A 24,396-nucleotide genomic window follows, 5' to 3' on the forward strand; every position below is an offset into this window, starting at 1 on the left:
CCGTAGGCCGTTGGCACATAGACATGCGCCCAGGCACGGTCACGTGCGCAAGCACGAACACAAGCACAAACAAGGATACGGTTAAAAAACCGGATGCCTCTGTACCTTACACAAGGCGAGGCTAGACACTAACTGGAGAACATTGTTTGCTCAAAACTGTTAGAAAATGACAGGAAAATACCAACTCAATTCTATTCACGGGGGTTATAGGAACCTCCCATATTTTATGCATTATCATCTAGTAAATATTCATACATTTTATAGAACTAGGAAAATGGCTCTTACATATCCGGCCCCTAATTGTTTATGTTAGGGCAGAAATCAATTACTTAACTTTACTTAATAAGAGCCTTCATTACTTTACCAAACTTAAAATAAACCTTAAGAAGCTTAACTTAGTTTCTACTATAAAAACACAAATGCTAGACTTAAGAAACTTTAAAGCTTAAACTCTAATGTATAAACACAAGCACAAAATTTAAAAGGCTTTAAGATTAGGTATGCAAAAAGAAAATGAGTCATTTTAATTATTTGATGCCTCCTGGATCAGGTACAGTTTTTTCACGGGTCTGTCCAGTGTACTGTTTTCGGTTTGTACACAAACTCTTCTGACTGCACCTTTGACATCTGGCATTGTCTTGATGACTCGACCCATTACCCAGGAATTGCGAGGTGTAGCTTTATCCACAATTAGAACGATGTCTCTTGGTTCAAAGTTTCTTCTTGGTGTAAGCCATTTTTGACATTCCTGAAGTATTGGCAAATACTCTTTAGTCCATCTTTTCCAAAACGAATCTGCCATGTATTGAATTTGTTTCCAGCGTCTTCTTGGATATGATTTGTTTTTTGAAACAAGTTCAGGTGGTATTTCGGGTTGAGTGTCCAATAACAATAGATGATTGGGTGTGAGCGGTTCCAGATCATTAGGATCGTTAGATGTCTCTGTAAGGGGTCTGTTATTAAGTATTGATTCCACTTCGCTCATCAGTGTATGAAGATTTTGATCATCGAGTGTTTGTTGGTTTAGTGTTGAATTTAAAATCTTTCTTATACTTATGATTTGTCTTTCCCAAACTCTGCCTTGATGAGAGGCTGATGGTGGGTTAAAAATCCATTTGATTTCTCTTCGCATCATTTCGTTGCCGATTTTTTTCATGTTCCAAATTTTTTGTGGCTTCTCGTAGCTCTCTTTCCGCTCCAACAAAATTTGTTCCATTATCTGAGCGCATGATTTTAACTCGGCCTCTGCTACTCTTAAATCTGAGAATCGCTTGGATACAGGAATCCGTGTCTAAATTGTGTGCAATCTCAATGTGCGCGGCTCTAGTTGTTAAGCAGATGAAAATTACTCCATACCTTTTGACTAAGCTTCGTCCTATTTTGACAAAAAAGGGTCCAAAATAATTGACTCCAACATTAGTGAAAGGCGGTTTGTTGGGTGCTAGGCGATCTTCTGGCAAATCTGCCATTTTTTGCTCACCAGCTTTCGCATTGTATCTTCAGCACGTAGTGCACTTCGAAATTATTTTTCTAATAGCTGCGTTTGCCTGAGGTATCCAGTATTTTTGACGTAGTTCTGCTAACAAATAATTATGTCCACGGTGTCTATGTTCTTGGTAAAGGTGTCTGATTAAGAGTGTAGCGATATGCGAGTTTTTATGAACTATTGCAGGATGCTTGGGTTCCTTTGGTATAGCTGATTTGCTGAGTCTTCCTCCGACTCTTAATATTCCTTCTTGTAGAACTGGATCCAGTTTAATGATTTTACTGCTTTTCTTTATAGGCTGATTTTTACTTAGTGCTTTAATTTCTTCTGGGTAAGCTTATACTTGACTTAGGCGAATAAGCTCATTTTCTGCTTTAGACAAGTCATCTAGAGACAGTGGCTTTAGTCTCATTATTGATTTGTATTCCTTCATATGTTTCGCGATCAGCATCTTTTGTCTTTCTGGGCTATGTCCAGATTGGCTAACTGTATATTGAATTGCCTTTCTCTCTTCTTTCAAATGCATTAGCACTTCTTTAAACTTAAGGAACCAAGCTATTGATTTCTTTAATTTGTACCATTCTGAGTAGTACTCTGTAAGTCTTTTTACCGGTTCAGTTTTTTCTTCTACACATGCAAAATTTGCTACACACCTTTTGATTTCTGGATCGTCGCTAGTAGACAAGTCCACCTCATCCGGTCTTTTGGGCCATTCGTGCTCTGGCTGTAGTAAGAAATTCGGGCTTTGTATCCAAATCTTACTTTTGATGAAGCTTTCTATTGTTAAACCTCTTGATGCCTGATCCGCAGGATTTTGTGCAGATGTGACGTATCTCCATTGTGAGGGTTGCGTGTGCTCTCTTATCACTGCTATTCTGTTGGCAACAAAGGTTTTGTAGTGTGCACTTTCATTTGCGATGTACCTTAGTACTGTGGTGCTGTCAGTCCAAAAGATCGACTCTTGCAGGAGAATCTGTAATTCTCGTTTTAACATTTTGTCCATTTTGACTGCAACCACTGCTGATGTAAGTTCCAATCTTGGTATAGTGACAGATTTTAGTGGTGCCACTCTTGATTTCCCCATTAGAAATTAACAATGTCTCTCATTTTCTTTGTTAGTTAAATGGAGGTAGGAAACAGTGCCATACCTGTTTTCTAAAGCATCTCCAAAATGATGCATGAATGATGCATCCACAAGAAGCTGCAATTCGTCCATCCATTTTTTCCATTGCCGAACGTACTTAGCTTCCACTTCTTGATCCCAAGCATATTTTTCTTTACACAGTTCTCTTAGAATAAGCTTGGCAGGCAATATGACTGGCGCTAAAAATCCAAGTGGGTCATATATTGAACTGACCACTGACAGAATGCCACGTCTTGTAGCAGGCTTATCTTGCAGCTTTACCTGGAACTTGAAACTGTCAGTCTGTGTGCACCATTGAACACCCAAAGCTCTATCAACTGGTAACAGATCATGGCTTAAGTCCAAGTCTTTTTGATCTATTGCCCTATCTTCTTCAGGTATTGACAGCAAAACTGCTCTGCTATTACTTATCCATTTTGTAAGATAAAATCCTCCCTTTAAGCAGAGGGCTTTAAGATCTTTGGCCAATTTTATGGCTTGTTCTTCAGTAGCAACTGACTTTAAACAGTCGTCAACATAGAAATTATTTAACACAGTGTTAACTGCTTCCTCAGGAGCTGTGCCTCTTGTATCCTCTGCTGTTCTTCTTAAGGCATAAGAGGCACAACTGGGTCACAAAGTAGCACCAAATAGATGCACTGTCATTTTGTATTCCTCAAGTTCATTGTTTAGATTACCTTCGGGCCACCACAGAAAACGAGGACGATCCATGTCTTTTTCTGGTACTTTCACTTGATAGAACATTGATTTAATGTCTGCCATGAGAGCGATTGGTTCCTCTCTGAATCTTGTAAGAACTCCAATGAGTGTATTAGTTAAATCAGGTCCTTTCAGCAACTGTTCATTTAGAGAAAAACCTTGATAAGTGGCTGTACAATCAAATACCACTCTTATTTTGTTTTTCTTTGGATGATACACTCCATGATGAGAGATGTACCATATTTTTTCTTTTTCAAGGGTCCGCTGTTCAGTGGGTCCCTTTATGGCGTAACCTTTGTCTAAAATGTCTTTCATGAACGCTTTATAATCCTCATGAAACGTTGGGTACCTTGTAAGTTTCCTTTTAAGTCCTATAGCACGTCGTTTTGCAATACAATGATTGTTTGGCACTTTTAGTATCTGAGGCTATGCGCATGAATTTAATATCTTCCTGTGACATTTCCTCTTTTTCTTCACAGTCGCGTTCTGGAAAGTCTATATTGTATTGCTTGAGTAACTTTTGTTCTACTTCCTTTATTGTTACACAATTGACTGAACATCTTTTTTCACTTTCGTTGTCTGACTCCTTTGTATAGCAAGTAACAGTCCATCCTAGAACTGTTCTTGTTGCAAAAGGTCCATCTCCTTCGCTATGTATGATTTCCCATGGCTCCAAGAGTTTACGAGAGTCTGTACCTATTATTAAACCTACTTCTGCGTTTATTTGGGGTAGGTGTACATCTTTAAGGTAAGGCCATTTCGTAATATCTTCTTGAGTAGGAATTTTATCTTTATTTCCAGGTATAACAGTTGCTGTACGTACCTCTGGTAAGTCATAAAACATGTTTTCTTCTATCCCACAGACTTTTTACATTTTAATGGTTTTTTTAGATTATCTAGAGTGTTGAGATACAGATGCGATTTTCAGCCTGAGAGGTTTAATTGTTCTCTTAAGCTCTCTGTGCAAAATGTGGCTGTGCTACATGGGTCTATTAGAGCATATGTTTCAATATATTTTTCATTCCCTTTGGATTTGACTTTAACTGGGACTGCAGCTATGACACTATTTCCGGCCCCGGTTGCCATACAAAACTCTTTCGGTGTTCTGGGCTTATTCGTCGAAGAAGCGCTTTTCGTTTTCGATTTAGAGCTCTCTTCTTTAATGGATTTAGCTTTATCATCAGAGTCCTTTTCTTTATTTATATGTAAAATAGCTGGATGAAAATGAGAGCATATACTACATTTAATTTTTTCTTCACAATTTTTGCTAAGATGTCCTTGTTTTAGACATTTAAAGCATAAGCCTTTGGATTTCAAAAAGTCAATTTTACCTTCATAAGTTTATTTCTGAATTGCGTTGCAGTCATTAAGATCATGCCTTTTGTCACAGAAAAAACAGTGCTTACCGTGTATACGCTCAGTTGTCTCCTTTTTGTTTTCCTTTTCAACAGTAGTGGCAAAATTTGAGACGAAGTTGTCCTTTCTCATTCTGCCTTTCGCAGGATATTTTTCGTAATCAGTCTTTTCTTTTTCCCTTTTGAAGGTATAGCTTGAATAGGAAGCACCATACATTGGATCCAGGGAAGCTATGAGTCGATCTTCTAAGAAACTATATAAGTCAGCGAGATCTGGTCTTCTTCTTTCTTTGCTTTCGATCTCTGTTGCTTTATTTTGTTAGAGCTCTCGTAGTTCTTGGGGTAGCTTCAATGACATAAGGCGGATATTTAAATTGTTTTCGAATTCGTGTCCGTCCTTTAAGCCCGACATAACACTTTTACAATTACCAATGAAGAGCGTGTATGTCTTTAAGCTATCGATATCTCCTGATTTCAATTGTGGCCACTTCCTTACTTTCTTCATGTAAGCATCTCCTATATGAACGTGGTTTCCATAAAATTTTTCTAACATTCTTCTGCTATTTTTATATCCTTCTTCTGGCGGCAAGTATGCATTATTCAGAGCAATGTTTCTAGGTTCGCCTTTGGTGAATTGAACCAAATACTCTAATTTGCTACCAGGATCACTCACTTCTTGGTCGATAACTCGATCAAATGCTCTTATAAAGTTTATATAAGTCAATGGATCGCCTTCAAATACTGGGATCTTTTTGTGGGGTACATTAGGCGCTTGTGTTGTTTTGTTGCTGTTTCTGTTGATCGTAACGTTGTTCATGATGCAATTGTTGAAGAAGCGCTTCATTTTGTTGCTGATAAAACGGTTGCTGTGGTTTATTTTTACTTTCATTCATATTTGTAAAGTTGTAACTGTTCGCATCTGACGACTTTTCAAATTTCACATCTGGTTTCTGACTCAGTCTATTTGTACTGCGATTGCGCCCTTTTAGTGCTTTTAATTTTGCGTCGGATTCTGCAATAGCTGCCTCCAATTCTAATTGATCTCTTTTAATTTTCAATTGAGATTCTTCTAAATCTAGAGCCTGTTGCTTTCTTTGATTCTCCGCTTTAGCCAACAGCACGGCGTGTGCTGCCTCTTGAGATCTGATGGCGCTAATAGAAGTCCCGGCTGAACTTGCACTACGTTTAGATTTTGCAGAGATTTGGGAGGCTTTGGCTGAATTAGCCGCAGAACTTACATGACTTTTACTTTGAATTGAAAACCTGTGAGATACTATCTTCTGGAGAGACGTCAGGAATGTCATTCGTCGTTCTGTATTCTTTGAATTGGTTAACCGAAAAGTCGGGCTGCTCGTTGAAGCTTAAATTTTGACGTACTTCAAAAACCCATTCCATCATATTTTCCGAAAATGTGCGAAAAGTTTCCATTTTAGCATCAAAGTCCTTTTGTAGCATTTTCCGTATATTTTCATTGCTCTGGAGGGATAAGAGTTTGTCACTTAACCTTTTATATTCAGTTCTCTCATTAAAGAATGAGTTCTTGATGATCGATTGTATAGTTTCACAGTTAAATTCATTTTTTTTTAAATCCTTCACAGTTTTCATCGCATTAGATAATTGTTTGTATTTGTAGTCCATTTCGGATTGAAGTTTAGTTGTTAATGAATCGGACGGCTTTATGTCGTCATGAAGATGATCCTCCATTGAAACATCATTATTGTCGTGACTTCCGCTCACACCACTGTTACTTTCAATGGTAGTTTGAAATGTTCTCTGGCTCCTGGACTCGGATGCCATAGCGTTGAAAATGCAGGCTTGCTTTCTTTTATAATCCAAGGCAATTTTAAACTTTCAGATCTTAAGCAGGTTTCAGAACTTCAGGCTGGTTTTTTAACTTTAGTGTAGAAAAGCAACATTGTAACAACGCACGGAACCAACCAACACACAATCGTCCGTGACTGAAAACTGGCGCACCGTCCTCGCGCCTTCTCCTGCCAGACGGAGGGATGGGGTGGACGGCGCGGAGTGTGGAACGGGAGGAAAGGATAATGACGTCCATTCAGCTACGTCCGTTATGCTAGTCTGCTGATTTCTCGTTCAGTATGCACTGCCCGCTCATGTGCCCACCTCCAACTCGTCACTTGAGTCGTCGTCTTTACATAGTCCAGATGTACCTGTGAGTGACGTAGACTTTTCATTGCTCTGTGCAGTGTTGGCAGCTATTCTATATACTGCATAATCCACCAAGATACCCGACCACGGTAGTAGCGAGGTGGGAGGGGGGTGTGTACAAAGGCTTGGGACGCAACCAGTGGGAGCATATGAGTCGCACTTAGTGGGAATTCCACGGTTTGCAGCCCGAATGGGGTTCAACGGCAAACCTACGTCGGGTAGACACACTCTCAATGTCATGCATAACTTGTTTATTGAATGCTAAACACTTCTGGAAAGACACGGTTGTCTAAAACGGGTCGGTGTGAGAATATAACAGTACGTGAATGAAAAGATGGAACTGTAGACTTTTCATTGCTCTGTGCGGTTTTGGCTGCCTTTCTATATATAATCCAACCAAGACACCCGATCACGGTAGTAGCGAGGGGGTTGTGAACAAAGTGCAGGAGCATCTAAGAAGACGCGTGTTTGTCGCGAATGCGAATTGCTGCATGTAGCGTGTAAAACAGTTTGCTATGGTGCATGCGGGCGGGTGGGCGTGCGTCGTAACTGAAAACTCGGTTTTTAAAGACTGCCTACTTCAGTGTGTTTTAACCTACGTTGACAGTCAACATAGCTCGGAGGTGCATGACATTAACCTGACCTGCACTGCATGTGGCCTCTACGACAGACGAATATAAATGACGCCATTTTTTCTGTGTCGTCGCGTCTGAGGTGGTGGGCGTGGCCCTGTGAGTTGTTGTCGTATCCAATGGTCTTGGAGTTGGTGGGCGTGGCTCTTTCCTGCATGTGCCATAGGTGTCTCACTTGTCGGCGGCTTAGTGAATCCACGCCCCTTCCGGCGTGCTTTCCATGGTTGTCTTGCCTTAGTGAATTATATATATAGATAGCCGTTTATTATATTGTCGTTTTATACGTATACATGTAGGCTACATACTGGTACATCAGCGCTTCCTGATTGGGGGTGCTAGTAGAATCCATCGAGGAAGAAAAATGAAAAACATTATTTGTACAAAATCTTAATTTTTCTATCCATTCCTAAATAATTAATTGGGCAGGCTATTTCGTATCAGTGCAATACACTGCTTGTTAAAATGGATGACTTCCGCTCTTACGCGCACTTAGTGCTGCGTGGGTATTATGAACTATCATATGAACTCATATTTTTTCATACTTCTTCTCAAACCAAGGGGGTGCGAAATCGGCCTCGTCCGTCAAAGGGGGTGCGAGTGTAAAATGAATCAGTAAGCGCTGCAGTACATGCATCTACAGTATGTACTATCGAATAGTGCAATGAAACAGGTTACCTTTAGAGAAAAAAGTCTGTTAACTTCGCTTGGCGTCGATGTGCCGATGCATCTCGCTCATCAATCTCCTCAATCTCGTCACTGGACCGAAACACATACAATTGTTGCAAAAGCTTCCAGTCAATAGGAACGTTCCTATCCCTTGCTTGCACAAACCACTTTAAAATGTATTGTTCAATGACGGGATACTCACATTCCCTCATCCTCTTCTGATGGCCACATGACTTCTCACTGTACAGTTTCAAAATCTTTTCTTTTTCTTTCAGAAAAGTGGAGAGCGTACTTGTGGGAATGCCGAATTGCTCTGCAATGTCCACTGTCTTCTTGTCGCCCTTTTCGACGGCTCTGATGACAGTAACTTTTTCCGCGATTGACAACGTTTTAAGCTTACGCTTACCAGTTGTCATTTTCAGGGCACGTACCGTACGGGAGACTATGGAGAAGCACACAGACACGAACAATATTCAAGGCTCCTTCCGACAAGAGACTGACAAAGGTCAAGGGAAAATGGGTTAAAAACGTCTTTCTTGAGACAATTTGGAAATTCCAGACGCCACCCGGTTGGTTATGACTCATGGAGCACCGAAGGGACGCAGATTATTCCAGCCACTCACTTTAGTTTTCGGACATTTTTGGTCTCAAAATAGACGTCCTACGCTCAGAGAGTCACTTAATCCCTTGTGGAATGCATTAAGATAAGACTTTGCGTCCCTTTTCTTGGTTTTCTGGACCACATGTTCTGAAATGTAGCCTCAGAATAATAACCCAAAGGCCATAGAAAATTCGACTAATGGAGGTTGGGAGCCGAAAAGTTTTCAAGTTGAGGAGATCTAAATACATTGGTCTTATGGGAATTCGGCCGGGGAATAACGAGCAATTCGAAATATGGAGGTTTTTGACTTAGGGAAGGTCGACTTAGCGAGGTCCGACTGTATTAACAACATAAAAATTTGAAATATAGCAGTTATTTACCATTGTGAATAATGGGAAAAAACAAATCCTTGTTTGCATACTTGAGTGCTTAGCAGTTGTTGCATAATATAGCACTAAACCTGAGATCAGATTGTCGGGAGTAGGAAAATCAGCCCCCCAATCCTATTTGAATGAGCATGTTTAAAAGGCAGAAGGCTGCAAGATGCAAAGTACATTTATTATCACTCTATAATACAATGAAATATCGTTTGGAGCAAGCCTATAGATGCCATAGATATATGTATATGAGTAGATGATAAACTAAATAAACATTAAACTATGAGAAGCACAATTACTGTTAACAGTTCCAAATATACACAGAGTAACAATAAATGTAAAAATATAAGCAAAAATAGATAAATAATATATGAAGTCACAAATAAAAGAAGTCACAGTGAAGATTACCATTAATGTAATGGTTATGAGTTCCACATTGGTCATGTATAAGAGTGTGACTTTATGTGGTTGATGCAGATGTTCAGTTCAATGAGTGGTAATTTCTGTTGTAGAAAAGGGCAGTGATCACTGTGCATTTAATTGGCTGATTGCTTTGAGATAAAAGCTGTTCTTCAGTCTGGTAGTGGGGGCATGCAGGGCTCTGAAGCACCTGCGACAGGGCAGAGGAGTAAAAATGTTATGGCTGGGATGGGTTGGATCTTTACAAATGTTCTTTGCTTCTCTTCTGTAGCGGGTAGTGAAGATTTCGTCCAGTGATGGTAGCTGAGTGCCAGTAATTCTCTGAGCCATTTTTATGATACTCTGGACGGTCTTCCTGTTCTCAGATTTGCTACAACTGAGGAATGCAAATAGATTCATGTTTGCTTAGTAGAGGATGCTCAAAAAAGATCAGCATGTCTAGAGTAATATAATGTGAAAAATAGTGAAAGGAAAAATTAATCAGCTGTTTACTTACATTCTATTATCGGTTTTACTATTCAAGTAAGATTTTTTTGTTTGTGTAATACATTAAAATTAAAGAGCACCATTCGACTTACCAGCCCCAGTAGTCACATAGTGTAGTGTCTTGGCTATGAAGTAGCATGTCTATTGGCTGAAGAGGCTGACTCGGCATATGTTGTTGGTGCTGGCTAGTATAAAGGTCAAAGGCCAGTGAACTTCAGCCTATGCAAATTAAAGTCACTGATACAAACTGAGGGCTGTGCTCACTGGGCTCCTTTCAACCAATGATGTTCACAGGAGTGGGCCCTGTGCTTCTCTCTATGGTTAAAAAGGGGAGCTGAGCAGGCTGCAAGAGTTGGAAAAGTCGATGAGTAACAAATGGGACTGAAAAGAGAAAAACTGTGCAAGTAATGATAGAGTGAAATGGTGTGCTTTGTGGCCAAGTAAAACATTGGAACAGCAGTCAGGGCATTGTCCATTTTTATGGCCATAGAGAAGTGGCAGTCAGGGATGTAAATATTTACAGGGGTATCACAATAAATAAGAATATCCTCAAAAAAAAATTTATTTCAGTAATTCAATATAAAAGTGAAAGTCATATATTCTATAGATTCATTACACACTGAGTGATATATTTCAAGCATTTATTTCTTTTCATTTTGCTGATTATGGTTATGGTAATGAAAACCCAAAGTTCAGTATCTCCGTAAATTAGAATATTGTGAAAAAGTTCAATATTGTCGACTCAGCTAATTAACCCAAAACACCTGCAAAGTGGTGTCCTGAGCCTTTAAATGATCTCTCAGTCTGGTTCAGTAGGCCTCACAATCATGGGGCAGACTGCTGACTTGACAGTTGTAAGCCACAAAAGGTCATTGCTAAGGAAACTGGCTGTTCAGAGTGCTGTATCCACGCTTATTAATGGAAAGGTGAGTGGGGGGAAAAATGTGGCAGAAAAAGGTGCACAAGCAACAGGGATAACTGCAGCCTTGAGAGGATTGTGAAGCACAGCCCATTCAAGAATTTTGGGGAGATTCACAAGGAGTAGAACTGTCACATTTCTTGTGTCAAGCCACTCCTGAACTTGACTGGACTATTGCTCAGTGGTCCAAAATCCTCTTTTCAGATGAAAGTAAATTTTGCATTTAATTTGGAAATCAAGTTCTCCAGAGTCTGAAGGAAGAGTGGAGAGGCACAGAACCCAAATTGCTTGAGGTCCAGTGTAAAGTTTCCACAGTCAGTGAAGATTTGGGGAGCCATGTCATGTGTTGGTGTTGGTCTACTGTATTTTATCATGTCCAAAGTCTACCAGAACATTTTTAGAGTACTTCATGCTTCCCTCTGCTGACAAGCTTTATGGAGTTGCTGATTTCATTTAACAGCAGGACTTGCCACCTGCCCACACTGCCAAAGTACCTATACCTGGTTTAATGACCACTGTGCTTGATTGCCTAGCAAACTTGTCTGACCTAAACTGTCAAGAGAAAGATGAGAGACACCAGACCCAACAATGCAGATGAGCTGAAGGCCGCTATCAAAGAATTCTGGGCTAACACCTCAGCAATGCCACAGGCTGTTTGTCTCCATGCCATGCCGCATTGATGCAGTAATTCATACAAAAGGAGCCCCGACCAAGTATTGAGTGATGGGCATACTTTTCAGTAGGCCAACATTTCTCTATTAAAAACATTTTTTTTATTGGTCTTCTATACTAATAAAAGGCAAAGCTCTCATTGACTCACTCACTCACTCATCACTAATTCTCCAACTTTCCGTGTAGGTAAAAGGCTGAAATTTGCCAGGCTCATTCCTTACAGCTTACTTACAAAAGTTAGGCAGTTTTCATTTAGAAATTCTACGCGTAACAGTCATAACTGGAACCTACTTATGTACATATATACCGGCCATAGCCTGCAGCTCGGTCGCCGTTTGGGGAAGAGTTGCATCCCTCATCGTCACGCCTCCCACGTAATTGAGTGCCTGCCCATATAAGGCTGTCCATCAGCGGCAATCCAATAGAAACACTCTGCCGCGAAGGACTGTGCTTGCGGAAATGAAGATGAGATGGTCAGGGTGGTGTTTGGCACAAACTCAGCGAAACTTTGAGAGAAACTTTTAAGTGCCGGGGTCTTAGCTAACATTAAATAAAGCCGTGGACATCGCACAAGATAGCGCAAGCACCGCAGTACGCAGTCAAAAACCAAGAGCCTCAAAGAGCACTGAACAAAAAAGCATTACACTATTGAGAAGGCAGCAAAAGACTATGAAGCGAGTGACGCATACAAGCATATTCATAAGTGCAGCTACTGTGGAAACAAAGCACACGGTGGAAAAAGTCAATGTCCAGCTAAAGGAAGACAGTGAGAAAAAAAAAAACCTGTGCATGCAGTGTGTGATGTCTCAAATAAAGAGGAAGACTAGCTGTGTATTGATGTAGTAAGAAAGGAATCGATGAATGAAACCTGATATCTTTACAACGGTTGATAAACACGGAATGTAACTTGAACACAACACATCCTCCAAATACGAACCTGATTGAAAGAAATAATGATAATCAAATCCTTGATGACGGCAACACTCATAACAGTCACAAAACAATTACATTGACAATCATGTTAAGTTTTTTTTAAAATGGTCCCTTTTCTTTTTCATAACTTCTTTAACACACTACTTCTCTGCTGCGAAGAGCAGGTATTTTGCTATATATATATATAGCATATATATATGTGTAAATATGAATATATATATATATATATATATATATATATATATATATATCTATATCTATATCTATATCTATACTAATAAAAGGCAAAGCCCTGACTGACTCACTGACTCATCACTAATTCTCCAACTTCCCGTGTAGGTTGAAGGCTGAAATTTGGCAGGCTCATTCCTTACATCTTACTTACAAAAGTTAAGCAGGTTTCATTTTGAAATTCTACGTGTAAAGGTCATAACGGTCGATAACGGTCGACAATGTTCGCCATGTTGAACTTTCTTTTTCATGGCCCCATCTTCACGAAATTTGGTAGGCGGCTTCCCTGCGCTAACCAAAACCAATGTACATACTTATTTTGGTGGTATGACGCCACTGTCAGCCGCCATATGGAACTTTCCAACGTCACTAATTCTCCAACTTCCCGTGTAGGTCGAATCCTGAAATTTGATACTTATTTCGGCGGTATGATGCCACTGTCGGCCGCCATATTGAACTTTTCAACAGTCTTTCTTACTTATGGGCCCATCTTCAAAAAATTTGGTACACGGGTTCCCAACGCTAACTGAATCCTACTTACGTACATATATACAGTGGCTTGCAAAAGTATTCCACTTTTGGAACTTTTCCAAATTTTGTCACATTACAGCCACAAATATGAATCAATTTCATTGGAATTCCACATGAAAGACCAATACAAAGTGGTGTACACTTGAGAAGTGGAACAAAAATCATACATGATTCCAAACATTTTTTACAAATGTCGGTTTACAAAAGGCGGGTGGGGGAGTCACGTCATCATCTCCCCTCCCATTCACCTCATTTCACTCTGAGCTGCGCTCCGCAGCTAACGCAGTGTTACGACTTTGTGACGCTGCCACCAGATACTCACAGAAAAATCCACAAGTTAATACACACGCTGTGTCTAGAGTTTCTCCACACTGAATCCTCCAGGCACTACTTACAAAAGGTTACATTGACAATCGTGTTATTTTTTAAATGTTTCCTTTTCTTAACACAAGCACAGCTGAGAAGCTTCGATGCATGTGCCCCATAACGTGTTAAAAAAATCACGCATTTAATCACAAGCAAAGGGGAACTTCTGTCAATGCATTATTTCCTGGTACTCCGATTACATTAATCAGCGCTTCCCGATTCATTTTACCCTTGCACCCCCTTGGTTTGAGAAGAAGTATGAAAAATATGAGGTTAACGCAGAAAAACAGATCACCAATTGAAGCTTTATGAATAATTGATTCGCCATCAATAATTGTTTTGGTAAAGCCATACTCAGTGTAATCCTACTTCCATTTTATAATTTTTCCGCCACTAGCCATGATTAAATGAACGGTAAAAAAGTAAGAGCGAAGCGAGGGTGATTTATTCAGGCAGGCAGGCGACAGCTCAATAGCTTGAATTTGGATATAAGTAGCTTCTATTTAGTCGCCAGAAATATCTTTGTTAGGAATGGAAGTTGAATTTAGTCTTTAAATTTCTATGGTAAAGAAAAAGTTATGCAATGATGACTACATTTAACTATATAAAGTCAAAACTTGTATATATAAAGTCATTCGCGAATATATAAAGTCAGAACTTGATTATATAAAGTCACTGTCGGAATAAAGTCAAAACTTTAATATATAAAGTCAGCGTCGGTATATATAAAGTCAATACTTGTTTCTGAATATATAAAGTCAAAACTTGAATATATAGCCTAAAGTCATTCCCAAATATATAACCTCAAAACCTGAGTATATAAAGACGGCATTGGAATATTTCGGAATATATAAAGTAAGCGCTGGAATATTTAAAGTCAAAACTTAAATATATAAAGTCAGCGCTGGAATCTGTAAAGTCAAATCTTGAATGTATAAAGTAAGCGCTGCAATATATAAAGTCAAAACTTCAATATGTAAAGTCAGCATCGGAATATACAAAGTCAGCGCTGGAATATCCATCCATTTCCGAACACGTTGAATCCGACCACAGAGTCATGGGGGTCTGCTGGAGACAATCCCAGCCAACACTGGGCGCAAGGCAGGAACCAATCCTGGGCATGGCACATGCATCATTTTCAAAACATTAACCGAACAGTGTTTTTTTAATTTATTTTTCTGAATACGTTTTTGTTAACTTAGTTCATTCAGTTCAGAGTCGTTTCAATCAATAGATTTTGACTTTCACTTTATATATTCAGGAGTGAGTTTATATAGTCCGATGTTGACATTATATAATCAGGAATGACTTTATAAATTCTCCATCAACATTAATTATTTCCAGCGTATCGCGCATAAAAGCAAGGGAACGATGAGAGCACCAGAACTCTACTCATATCGCGTCGCTTCGTACCTGAAGCCGCAAGTAGTAAGTCTGTAATAAGCGGAATACCGCTACGCTTTGCACTCACGGGACGGAAGGACAATCCCGAAAGCTTTTATATAGTAGATTATTGTACTGTACCTTTAATTGAACACAAACACACACAGTTCTTATACACAACCACTAACCTATGAAGGCACGACCTCAGTAGGAGAGTCTTCAGAGGTGGTGCAGTATCTTCAGCAGGTGCGTTGTTGTCTTCTTCCGCTGAAGGAGTACTAGGAATAAGCAGTGGGTGTCTGGGTGCGCAGCTGAAGAACATCTTGATAGACAGTTGCTGGCGCTGTCTTTTCGTATGCGTGAGGAGGCTTTTGTAGGGTATTGCCATCTTTAATCATATCCAAGAGTTTCACCTTCTCCTGGATAGTAAGCATCTTCCTCCGGCGCTTAGTTTTATTGTCAGAAGGCTTAGAAAAAGCAGCACGTTTAGGAGCCATCGTAGGGCTTAGAAAGAAGTTCTCAGAAAGCACATGCGTAGTGACGTAAGCGTGTATGAGAAAAAAATCGCGATAGAGTTAAGCCGCGAAAGTCGAAGCGTGATATAGCGAGGGATCACTGTATATATGCATATTTTATATATATATATATGTATATATATATATATATATATATATATACACACACATACAGTGGTGTGAAAAACTATTTGCCCCCTTCCTGATTTCTTATTCTTTTGCATGTTAATCACACAAAATGTTTCTGATCATCAAACACATTTAACCATTAGTCAAATATAACACAAGTAAACACAAAATGCAGTTTTTAAATGATGGTTTTTATTATTTAGGGAGAAAAAAAAATCTAAACCTACATGGCCCTGTGTGAAAAAGTAACTGCCCCCTGAACCTAATAACTGGTTGGGCCACCCTTAGCAGCAATAACTGCAATCAAGCGTTTGCGATAACTTGCAATGAGTCTTTTACAGCGCTCTGGAGGAATTTTGGCCCACTCATCTTTGCAGAATTGTTGTAATTCAGCCTTATTTGAGGGTTTTCTAGCATGAACCGCCTTTTTAAGGTCATGCCATAGCATCTCAATTGGATTCAGGTCAGGACTTTGACTAGGCCACTCCAAAGTCTTCATTTTGTTTTTCTTCAGCCATTCAGAGGTGGATTTGCTGGTGTGTTTTGGGTCATTTTCCTGTTGCAGCACCCAAGATCGCTTCAGCTTGAGTTGACGAACAGATGGCCGGACATTCTCCTTCAGGATTTTTGGTAGACAGTAGAATTCATGGTTCCATCTATCACAGCAAGCCTTCCAGGTCCTGAAGCAGCAAAACAACCCCAGACCATCACACTACCACCACCATATTTTACTGTTGGTATGATGTTCTTTTTCTGAAATGCTGTGTTCCTTATACGCCAGATGTAACGGGACATTTGCCTTCCAAAAAGTTCAACTTTTCTCTCATCAGTCCACAAGGTATTTTCCCAAAAGTCATCAAGCAATCATTGAGATATTTCTTAGCAAAATTGAGACGAGCCCTAATGTTCTTTTTGCTTAACAGTGGTTTGCGTCTTGGAAATCTGCCATGCAGGCCATTTTTGCCCAGTCTCTTTCTTATGGTGGAATCGTGAACACTGACCTTAATTGAGGCAAGTGAGGCCTGCAGTTCTTTAGACGTTGTCCTGGGGTCTTTGTGACCTCTCGGATGAGTCGCCTCTGCGCTGTTGGGGTAATTTTGGTCGGCCGCCACTCCTGGGAAGGTTCACCACTGTTCCATGTTTTTGCCATTTGTGGATAATGGCTCTCACTGTGGTTCGCTGGAGTCCCAAAGCTTTAGAAATGGCTTTATAACCTTTACCAGACTGATAGATCTCAATTACTTCTGTTCTCATTTGTTCCTGAATTTCTTTGAATCTTGGCATGATGTCTAGCTTTTGAGGTGCTTTTGGTCTACTTCTCTGTGTCAGGCAGCTCCTATTTAAGTGATTTCTTGATTGAAACAGGTGTGGCAGTAATCAGGCCTGGGGTGGCTACGGAAATTGAACTCAGGTGTGATACACCACAGTTAGGTTATTTTTTAACAAGGGGGCAATTACTTTTTCACACAGGGCCATGTAGGTTTGGATTTTTTCTCCCTAAATAATAAAAACCATCATTTAAAAACTGCATTTTGTGTTTACTTGTGTTATATTTGACTAATGATTAAATGTGTTTGATGATCAGAAACATTTTGTGTGACAAACATGCAAAAGAATAAGAAATTAGGAAGGGGGCAAATAGTTTTTCACACCACTGTATATATATATATATATATATATATATATGTTTGTGTGTGTGTGTATATATATATATATATATATATATATATATATATATATATATATATATACACTTCTCACAAAAATTAAAGGAACTCTTTAAAGAAACAGATTAGATACATCAGATCTCAATATGAAGTTGGATATCTATACAAATAACGACAGGGCAATGTCTTAGGAACAAAAGGATGCCAAGTCTTTTAATGGAAATAAAAGTTTTCTGCCTACAGAGGGCTCAATTGTGTAGACACCCTAAAATCAGAGTGAAATGAAGATGTGGCAGGCTAGTCCATTTTTCAAAACTTAATTTCTGCTACTCAAAATGCTTTTCAGTATCTTGTGTGGCCCCACGAGCTTGTATGCATGCTTGACAACGCCGGGCATGCTCCTTCTGAGACGACGGATGGTGTCTTGTGGCATTTCCTCCCAGATCTGTATGAGGGCATCCCTGAGCTGTTGTACAGTCTGAGGAGCAACCTGGCGGCGCCTAATGGACCGAAACATAATGTCCCACAGATGTTCTATTGGGTTTAAGTCAGGGGATCGTGAAGGCCATTCAATTGTTTCAATTCCTTCATCCTCCAGGTACTGCCTGCATACTCTTGCCACATGAGGCCAGGCATTGTCGTGCATTAGGAGGAAACCAGGACCTACTGCACCAGCGTAGGGTCTGACAATGGGTCCAAGGATTTCATCCTGATACCTAATGGCAGTCAAGATGCCGTTGTCTAGCCTGTAGAGGTCTATGAGTTGCTCCATGGATATGCCTCCAAGATCATCACTGACCCACCACCAATCCAGTCATGCTAAACGATGTTACAGGCAGCATAATATTCTCCACGGCTTCTCCTGACCCTTTCACGTCTTTCACATATACTCAGGCTGAACCTGCTCTCATCTGTGAAAAGCACAGGACGCCAGTGGTGGACCTGCCAATTCTGGTATTCTATGGCAAATGCCAATTGAGCTCCCCGGTGCTGTGCAGTGAGCACAGGGCAGTAGACATTTGGACCCTCAGGCAACCCTCATGAAGTCTCTTTCTGATTGTTTGGTCAGAGACATTCACACCAGTGGCCTGCTGGAGGTCATTTTGTAGGGCTCTGGCAGTGCTCATCCTGTTCCTCCTTCCCCAAAGGAGCAGATAATGGTCCTGCTGATGGGTTATGGACCTTCTATGGCCCTCTCCAGCTCTCCTAGAGTAACTGCTTGTCTCCTAGAATCTCCTCCATGCCCTTGAGACTGTGCAGGGAGACACAGCAAACCTTCTGGCAATGACACGTATTGATGTGCCATCCTGGTGAAGTTGGACTACCTGTGCAACCTCTGTAGGGTCCAGGTATCACCTCGTGCTACCAGTAGTGACACTGACTGTAGCCAAATGCAAAACTAGTGAAGAAACAGTCAGAAAAGATGAGGAGAGAAAAATGCCAGTGGCCTCCCCCTGTTAAACCATTCCTGTTTTGGGGGTCATCTCATTGTTGCCCCTCTAGTGCATCTGTTGTTAATTTAATTAACACCACAGCAGCTGAAACTGATTAACAACCCCCTCTGCTACTTAACTGACCAGATTAATATCCCATAAGTTTCATTGACTTTATGCTATACTCTGATTAAAAAGTGTTCCTTTAATTCTTTTGAGCAGTATATATATATGTATATATGACAGCAACACTCATAAAAGTGACAAAACAATTATATTGACAATCATGTTACGTTATTTTTAAAATGTTTCCTTTTCTTTTTCATTACTTCTTTAACACACTACTTCTCAGCTGCGAAGCGTTTTTTGCTATAATTTATATACTACATTTTTTTTTTTCCCTTGAACTCAGTGAGCGAAGCCACTGGGTAATCAGCTAGTATGTAATATTCTAATTTCTGAGATACTGAATTTTGAGTTTTCATTACCTGTAGGCCATAATAAGCAAAATGAAAAGAAAAATAAAATGCTTGAAATATATCACTCTGTGTAATGAATCTATATAATATGAGGTTCACTTTTTGAATTGAATTACTGAAATAAATTACCTTTTCGATGATATTTTAATGTATTGAGATGCACCTGTACAGCTTATTTCTTTTCTTACTGTAACATCTCTTAAAGACACTATTCCTTTTTTATCTTTATTATAATCTTAAAGAAGAATAAACCATTCTGTCTTTTTTTTTATATTATTTCCACAATCCACATCATTCTCCTTTCTCACGCTGAGGGTTGGTTGCTACAGTTTTTTTTTCTTCCAGCTGTATGTTAAAAATTGCAGATACTCTGCTTTGTAAATAAGTATGTTATAAATGTTTCATCTCTTTTCCTTATCCTGAATACTGACATATCTAGCATGTTCATTTTGGTTTACCTGGTTAGTACACAGCAGGCAGTCAGTCTGGAGTCTTTGCCTTGTGAGCTAAGTTTGATAGTTGTTTTTTTTTTCCTTTAGAAATGGGTCTGCCTGCTTTGCGCATGCATTCTATTCGCAGGAGCGGATAGAGAAACCCCATTTAAAAATTAAACCCAATCGAGTTGGCATTATGGCACAGTGAGGCAGTGCTTAGTGCAGTTCAAAAACATCAGGGGTTCCTTTTGGGAGCTGGTGGCTATTTTAACTGTCAAAATTAAGGCTAATCTAGAGTTCAATGAATACATGTCATACTCACTTTGATATTTTTGAGTGTAACAGCCAAATCGGTAAATCTAAATGTAAACAGCATCCAAACTGGACTTAAACTTATTGCTTACAGGTTCATGAAATAATGTTGTAGCAGAAAAGAGTGTTCAATTAGGACAAAGCTGGGAGAATTACGTCACACCCAAGAGCGCAACACCTACAAGTTAGGAACTTTTTGAGCATGTGGATAAGGAGGCAAATTTTTAATGTGAAGTTTGCTGTTTCGTGACAGAACAGAGTTCATCAGCAGCAACAAACTATCAGTTAGATGGAGAGTATCATTTATTACCAAGTACCTTTTGCATGAGGCAATGCTGTTCTTAAGTAATTTTTATGCAGAGTAACATAACAGTTACAAGTGGTGCATTATGGGTTTATTTTTTCAGGTGTTCTGGTAATTTATATTAATTTTAAAAGAGTGCAAATGTGTGGGTTATACAGATTTTTTAATGAAAGAGACAAAATGTGCAGGTTACTGTATACAGAGGTGCGGAGTATATTCGGGAGAATACGGTAGTTAAGCTGTAATGTAGCTACAACTTTTATCATGAAGTTTGTATTTTCAACAATTCCTATTAAGAAATTGTAAAACTTAATCTTTACAGTTAGGTCCTTAACAGTAAATTTACTCTTGCTTGTTATGCACACTTTTTTGCTAAAATCCTTAACTGGTGCAGAAAACTCAGTTGGCTATGTCTGAATTGAATTACTAAAAGTAGAAAAGGGCAATTGACATTGTAGTAAATAAGGATTTAGCTAAAGGTAGAGGGGCTGACCATTGAAAATTTTGAAATCACAGATTTAGTGGATTCTTATTATTGTTAATCTGTGTTTAAGAAATTTGTTTCAATCTTTTGGTACAGAGGTTATTGTGATTACAACAAAAGAAATTCAGAAGAATTTAACTGTTGATACCAAAATGAGGCTGGACATAGTCATCATTCAAGAAGATGCTGATATGGGTACAGCTGATGCACTTCGTCATATTCATCAAAAGATAAAGGTGGGCTTTTATTTTTGTTTAATATGTTTCTAATTGAAAGGTAAATAAGATGAAAACTTTTCAATTCCATACTGAAAAATCATAAGAAATTTATAAACACAACATTCCAACAGTGAAACATTGAGAAAAGATTAAATGGAGAATGTTTCTGAGGAAAGGTTTTTTAACATATCTGTCCTCCCAAATGTGCCTTATATCCAGACACATTTGTCATCCCTTTATGCCATATACATTTCCTATGCTACTTATTTTTCCACAGTTTTTTATGTAATCCAAAGAATCTGTACCTTATTAGATACATTTTGTAGTGAATATAGACTGAAGTGGCTATATTACTTGCAACTCTGTCTCTAACAACATGATTGTATTTTTTTCCCAACCCCTTGCCCAGGAAACCAGATGCATGTTCAATATTTGTTTTCCAAATAAATACAGGTGAAATAGAAGCCTTGGAAACATACTCGGCTACCATGTCAGAGTTTTTAGGGTCAAACCCCTTTGTAATTTTGCTGTGGAATGTTTCTTGAGATCACTACTGCACTGTCTTTTTTAAACTGTTAAAACAGTGTAAGGAGAAAAAAATATGATGTGCGCATAATATTGGAATTAACTTTCAGCTTTTTACTCACTGTCGGGTACTTGCCAACAAAGTAATATTGTACTTGTCAACAGGATTTTGATTTATTCATGACATTGTTCTTTATAATACCATATTTAAATGCATTTTAATCTTGCACCTAAACATTAGCAACACAATGCCATTACCAAAGATTATACAAGCTTCTGGACGTACCTTAGAGGAGTTCAATCATTTGCTGTTTTTGGTACAAAAAGGTGAAAAAGATCTGTTCCAGAATCTTAAATAAATGATTAGTTGTATTAAGATCTGATAACAGGAATAACTATATTATATGGATTACATCGTCATGTTCATAAAACTCTCCATTAACCATTTGCCCTGTATTTCACTGTGAAGAGGAGACTTTGTGCTGCAGGTTTAACAGGGTAAATAACAGTAAGAAAGCCATTTCTTAAAGGAAAAAATAGGGCCTGGGTGAGTAACAGTAAGAAAGCCATTTCTTAAAGGAAAAAATAGGGCCTTGAAATACTGGCTGTGGACTACTGCAGACTGGACAAAGTCTTCTCTTCATAGTAGAAAGTGAGACTTGCTTTTTTTGACCACTTTTAAGCTGTGCTTGAAGCTGTTATGCTGTGGGGCACCTATAATGCAAGGTAATGACCCTCAGAAGCTTGTGTTCTGTTTGGGTTGTGACTTTGGGTCTGACAGATCTCTTCCTATCAGAGTTTCTTCTATTTTCCAATTGCCTTTGGATTGTGTAGGACAGTGGTTGCAATAAAGAGATTGAGGGAGCATAACAGGATTTCTAAATTTAAAACAAAAGTTATAATTAACTCTTTTAGGGTGGATGTCAACTTTTGTCAACAGGAAGGGTTGAAGGTAGATGTCAACTTGGGTGATAATGTCAAAATAACTCGCTGTTATGGTAAAGGTAGACTGTTTTTGTTTGGAGGAATGTTAGACTTATTGACTTGATATCTAATCCCAGCATGTGTGTGAGTAGCCAAGACCAAACAACGACAAAAATGGCAACAGCATCTATCGAGAGAATTAAGCGAATGCGCAAAGCAAAATACTCAGTGGACAATGTTTTGAGTATTATTGCTGAATTGGACTGAATTGTCAAACTCTGATTCTGGCGCAAATGATCTAGAGATCGAGATTGAAAAAGAAAATGAGATACCAGGATCAGCTGATCACTCCCCAGCTGATCGTGGTGCTAAACATGTACGTGTAGCTGATGCGAGTACGGCAATGTTAATCATGGAGGATCACCACTTGCAATGAAAAAAGGTACAAACCAGATTTCGTCGCACTGCGGCTGTTACCGCCACCACTGCCGCCAGAGTTGGAAATATCTGTGAATTCGTCCATCTGTAATGAGAAGTACTTGCGCTTCTTAGTATCTTCAAGAACTTGTGTTTGATAATCTTCTGCCATATCACTTATTCTTCTTTGGATCATATTATTGGAGAGAGGTATTGTTTTGAGCTTGTCAGCCTCTTTTTCATCAACCATTATTTGCACCATATTAACAGCAGTTGGTAAAATCAGATTTTTGACAATTGTATGTGGCTTATTGGCTTTTGCAATACAAAATACAAAATGCAAATCGATAACTTGCTAGTAATGCGTTTTCATTAGTGGTGGTTGCCAAAGTAAAAATGGCCTGTGGAGGTAGTTTAGCTTTCTTTTTAAATAATTCCATAGGCTTGTCTTTTTCGTCTGGGTGTTTGGTATTTAAATATAGAAGTAGCTTTAACTATCTCATTTTTTCTATTGACAACAGTTCTCAACAATCTATACACTGTGGTTTATTGGAAATAACAGTAAAACCATATTTGAGGTATTCATCACTGTACAATCTATTTTTCTTTTTATTCTTCTCACTGCCAGACATCAAAGGTTCCAGTGATCTTTTTAAAAATGTCTAAATCTTTAACAAAATAGTTATAGCTTGTACTTATCATTGAATATTTGATTTTGTACTTGTCACTCACTAGCACAGCACACAGCTTGGAAATGATGCCTCATCGCACTTCACTGTTTATATGAATAAAGCCAAATTTAAATTTCCAGAACAGTTAAGTGCCATTGAGCAATGATGCTATCAAAAACAGTACAAACCTTCTTCTGTGGTGAAAAGTCCAGGCAACATTAATGACAAAAGAATATTGTACTACTGAGTACCAGATGGCGGCAGTATTTCTATTATTTGCTAATTATTTTACTGCTATTCAGCTGCTATTTGTTTACAAATGGGTTGAGTATGGTAATATTGGGGGTGGGGGGTCACAAACAAAATTCTCGCCCAACAGTGGGTCGTACTTTAAAAGTTTGGTAACCACTGGTGTAGAACACCATGCTCACTGACACTTAGATTTTTTTGCAGTTTCTCTGAATGAAAATCACTAAGGGAAATAATATTCTGTGTCGTTTAATTTGTTAGTTGCTATTTTCTTGCCATTATCACTGGAATATTGTCCAAGTAGTATGTCAGAGGGTTTAGTAACCCAGTCTCTTCCAACTCTGCTTTAAGACAGGCAGTGTGTTTATAAGTAATCAACAGAAGCTAGAACACCTGTGCAAACTGTTTGCTTTAATTTGCAAGGCTTAATTTAATTGCTGCAGAAAATCTTTAGGTTGTAACCTATTAGTTGTTCCCTGTAGAAGGTCCATTTGTAATATTTTTAAATTTCCTTTTTTCAGTCTTTACTAACCTGAACTTTAAATCTAAACCTCTGGCAGTT

The 24,396-nt window shown here is 38.9% G+C and overlaps 1 protein-coding gene across 1 annotated transcript in view; it reads left to right on the forward strand.

Annotated features, from left to right (window-relative positions):
• The window catches only part of eif2b3 (eukaryotic translation initiation factor 2B, subunit 3 gamma), a 156,405-nt gene that overhangs the window by 10,786 nt on the left and 121,223 nt on the right, over nt 1–24,396 (forward strand). The window contains exon 3 of the mRNA XM_039734885.1: nt 20,927–21,066. Coding sequence (XP_039590819.1) covers nt 20,927–21,066 — 140 coding nt within the window. The remainder of the gene's footprint in view (nt 1–20,926; nt 21,067–24,396) is intronic.

This window comes from Polypterus senegalus, chromosome 14, assembly GCF_016835505.1.
Source record: "Polypterus senegalus isolate Bchr_013 chromosome 14, ASM1683550v1, whole genome shotgun sequence".
In the NCBI taxonomy this organism is placed as follows: Eukaryota; Metazoa; Chordata; class Cladistia; order Polypteriformes; family Polypteridae; genus Polypterus; species Polypterus senegalus.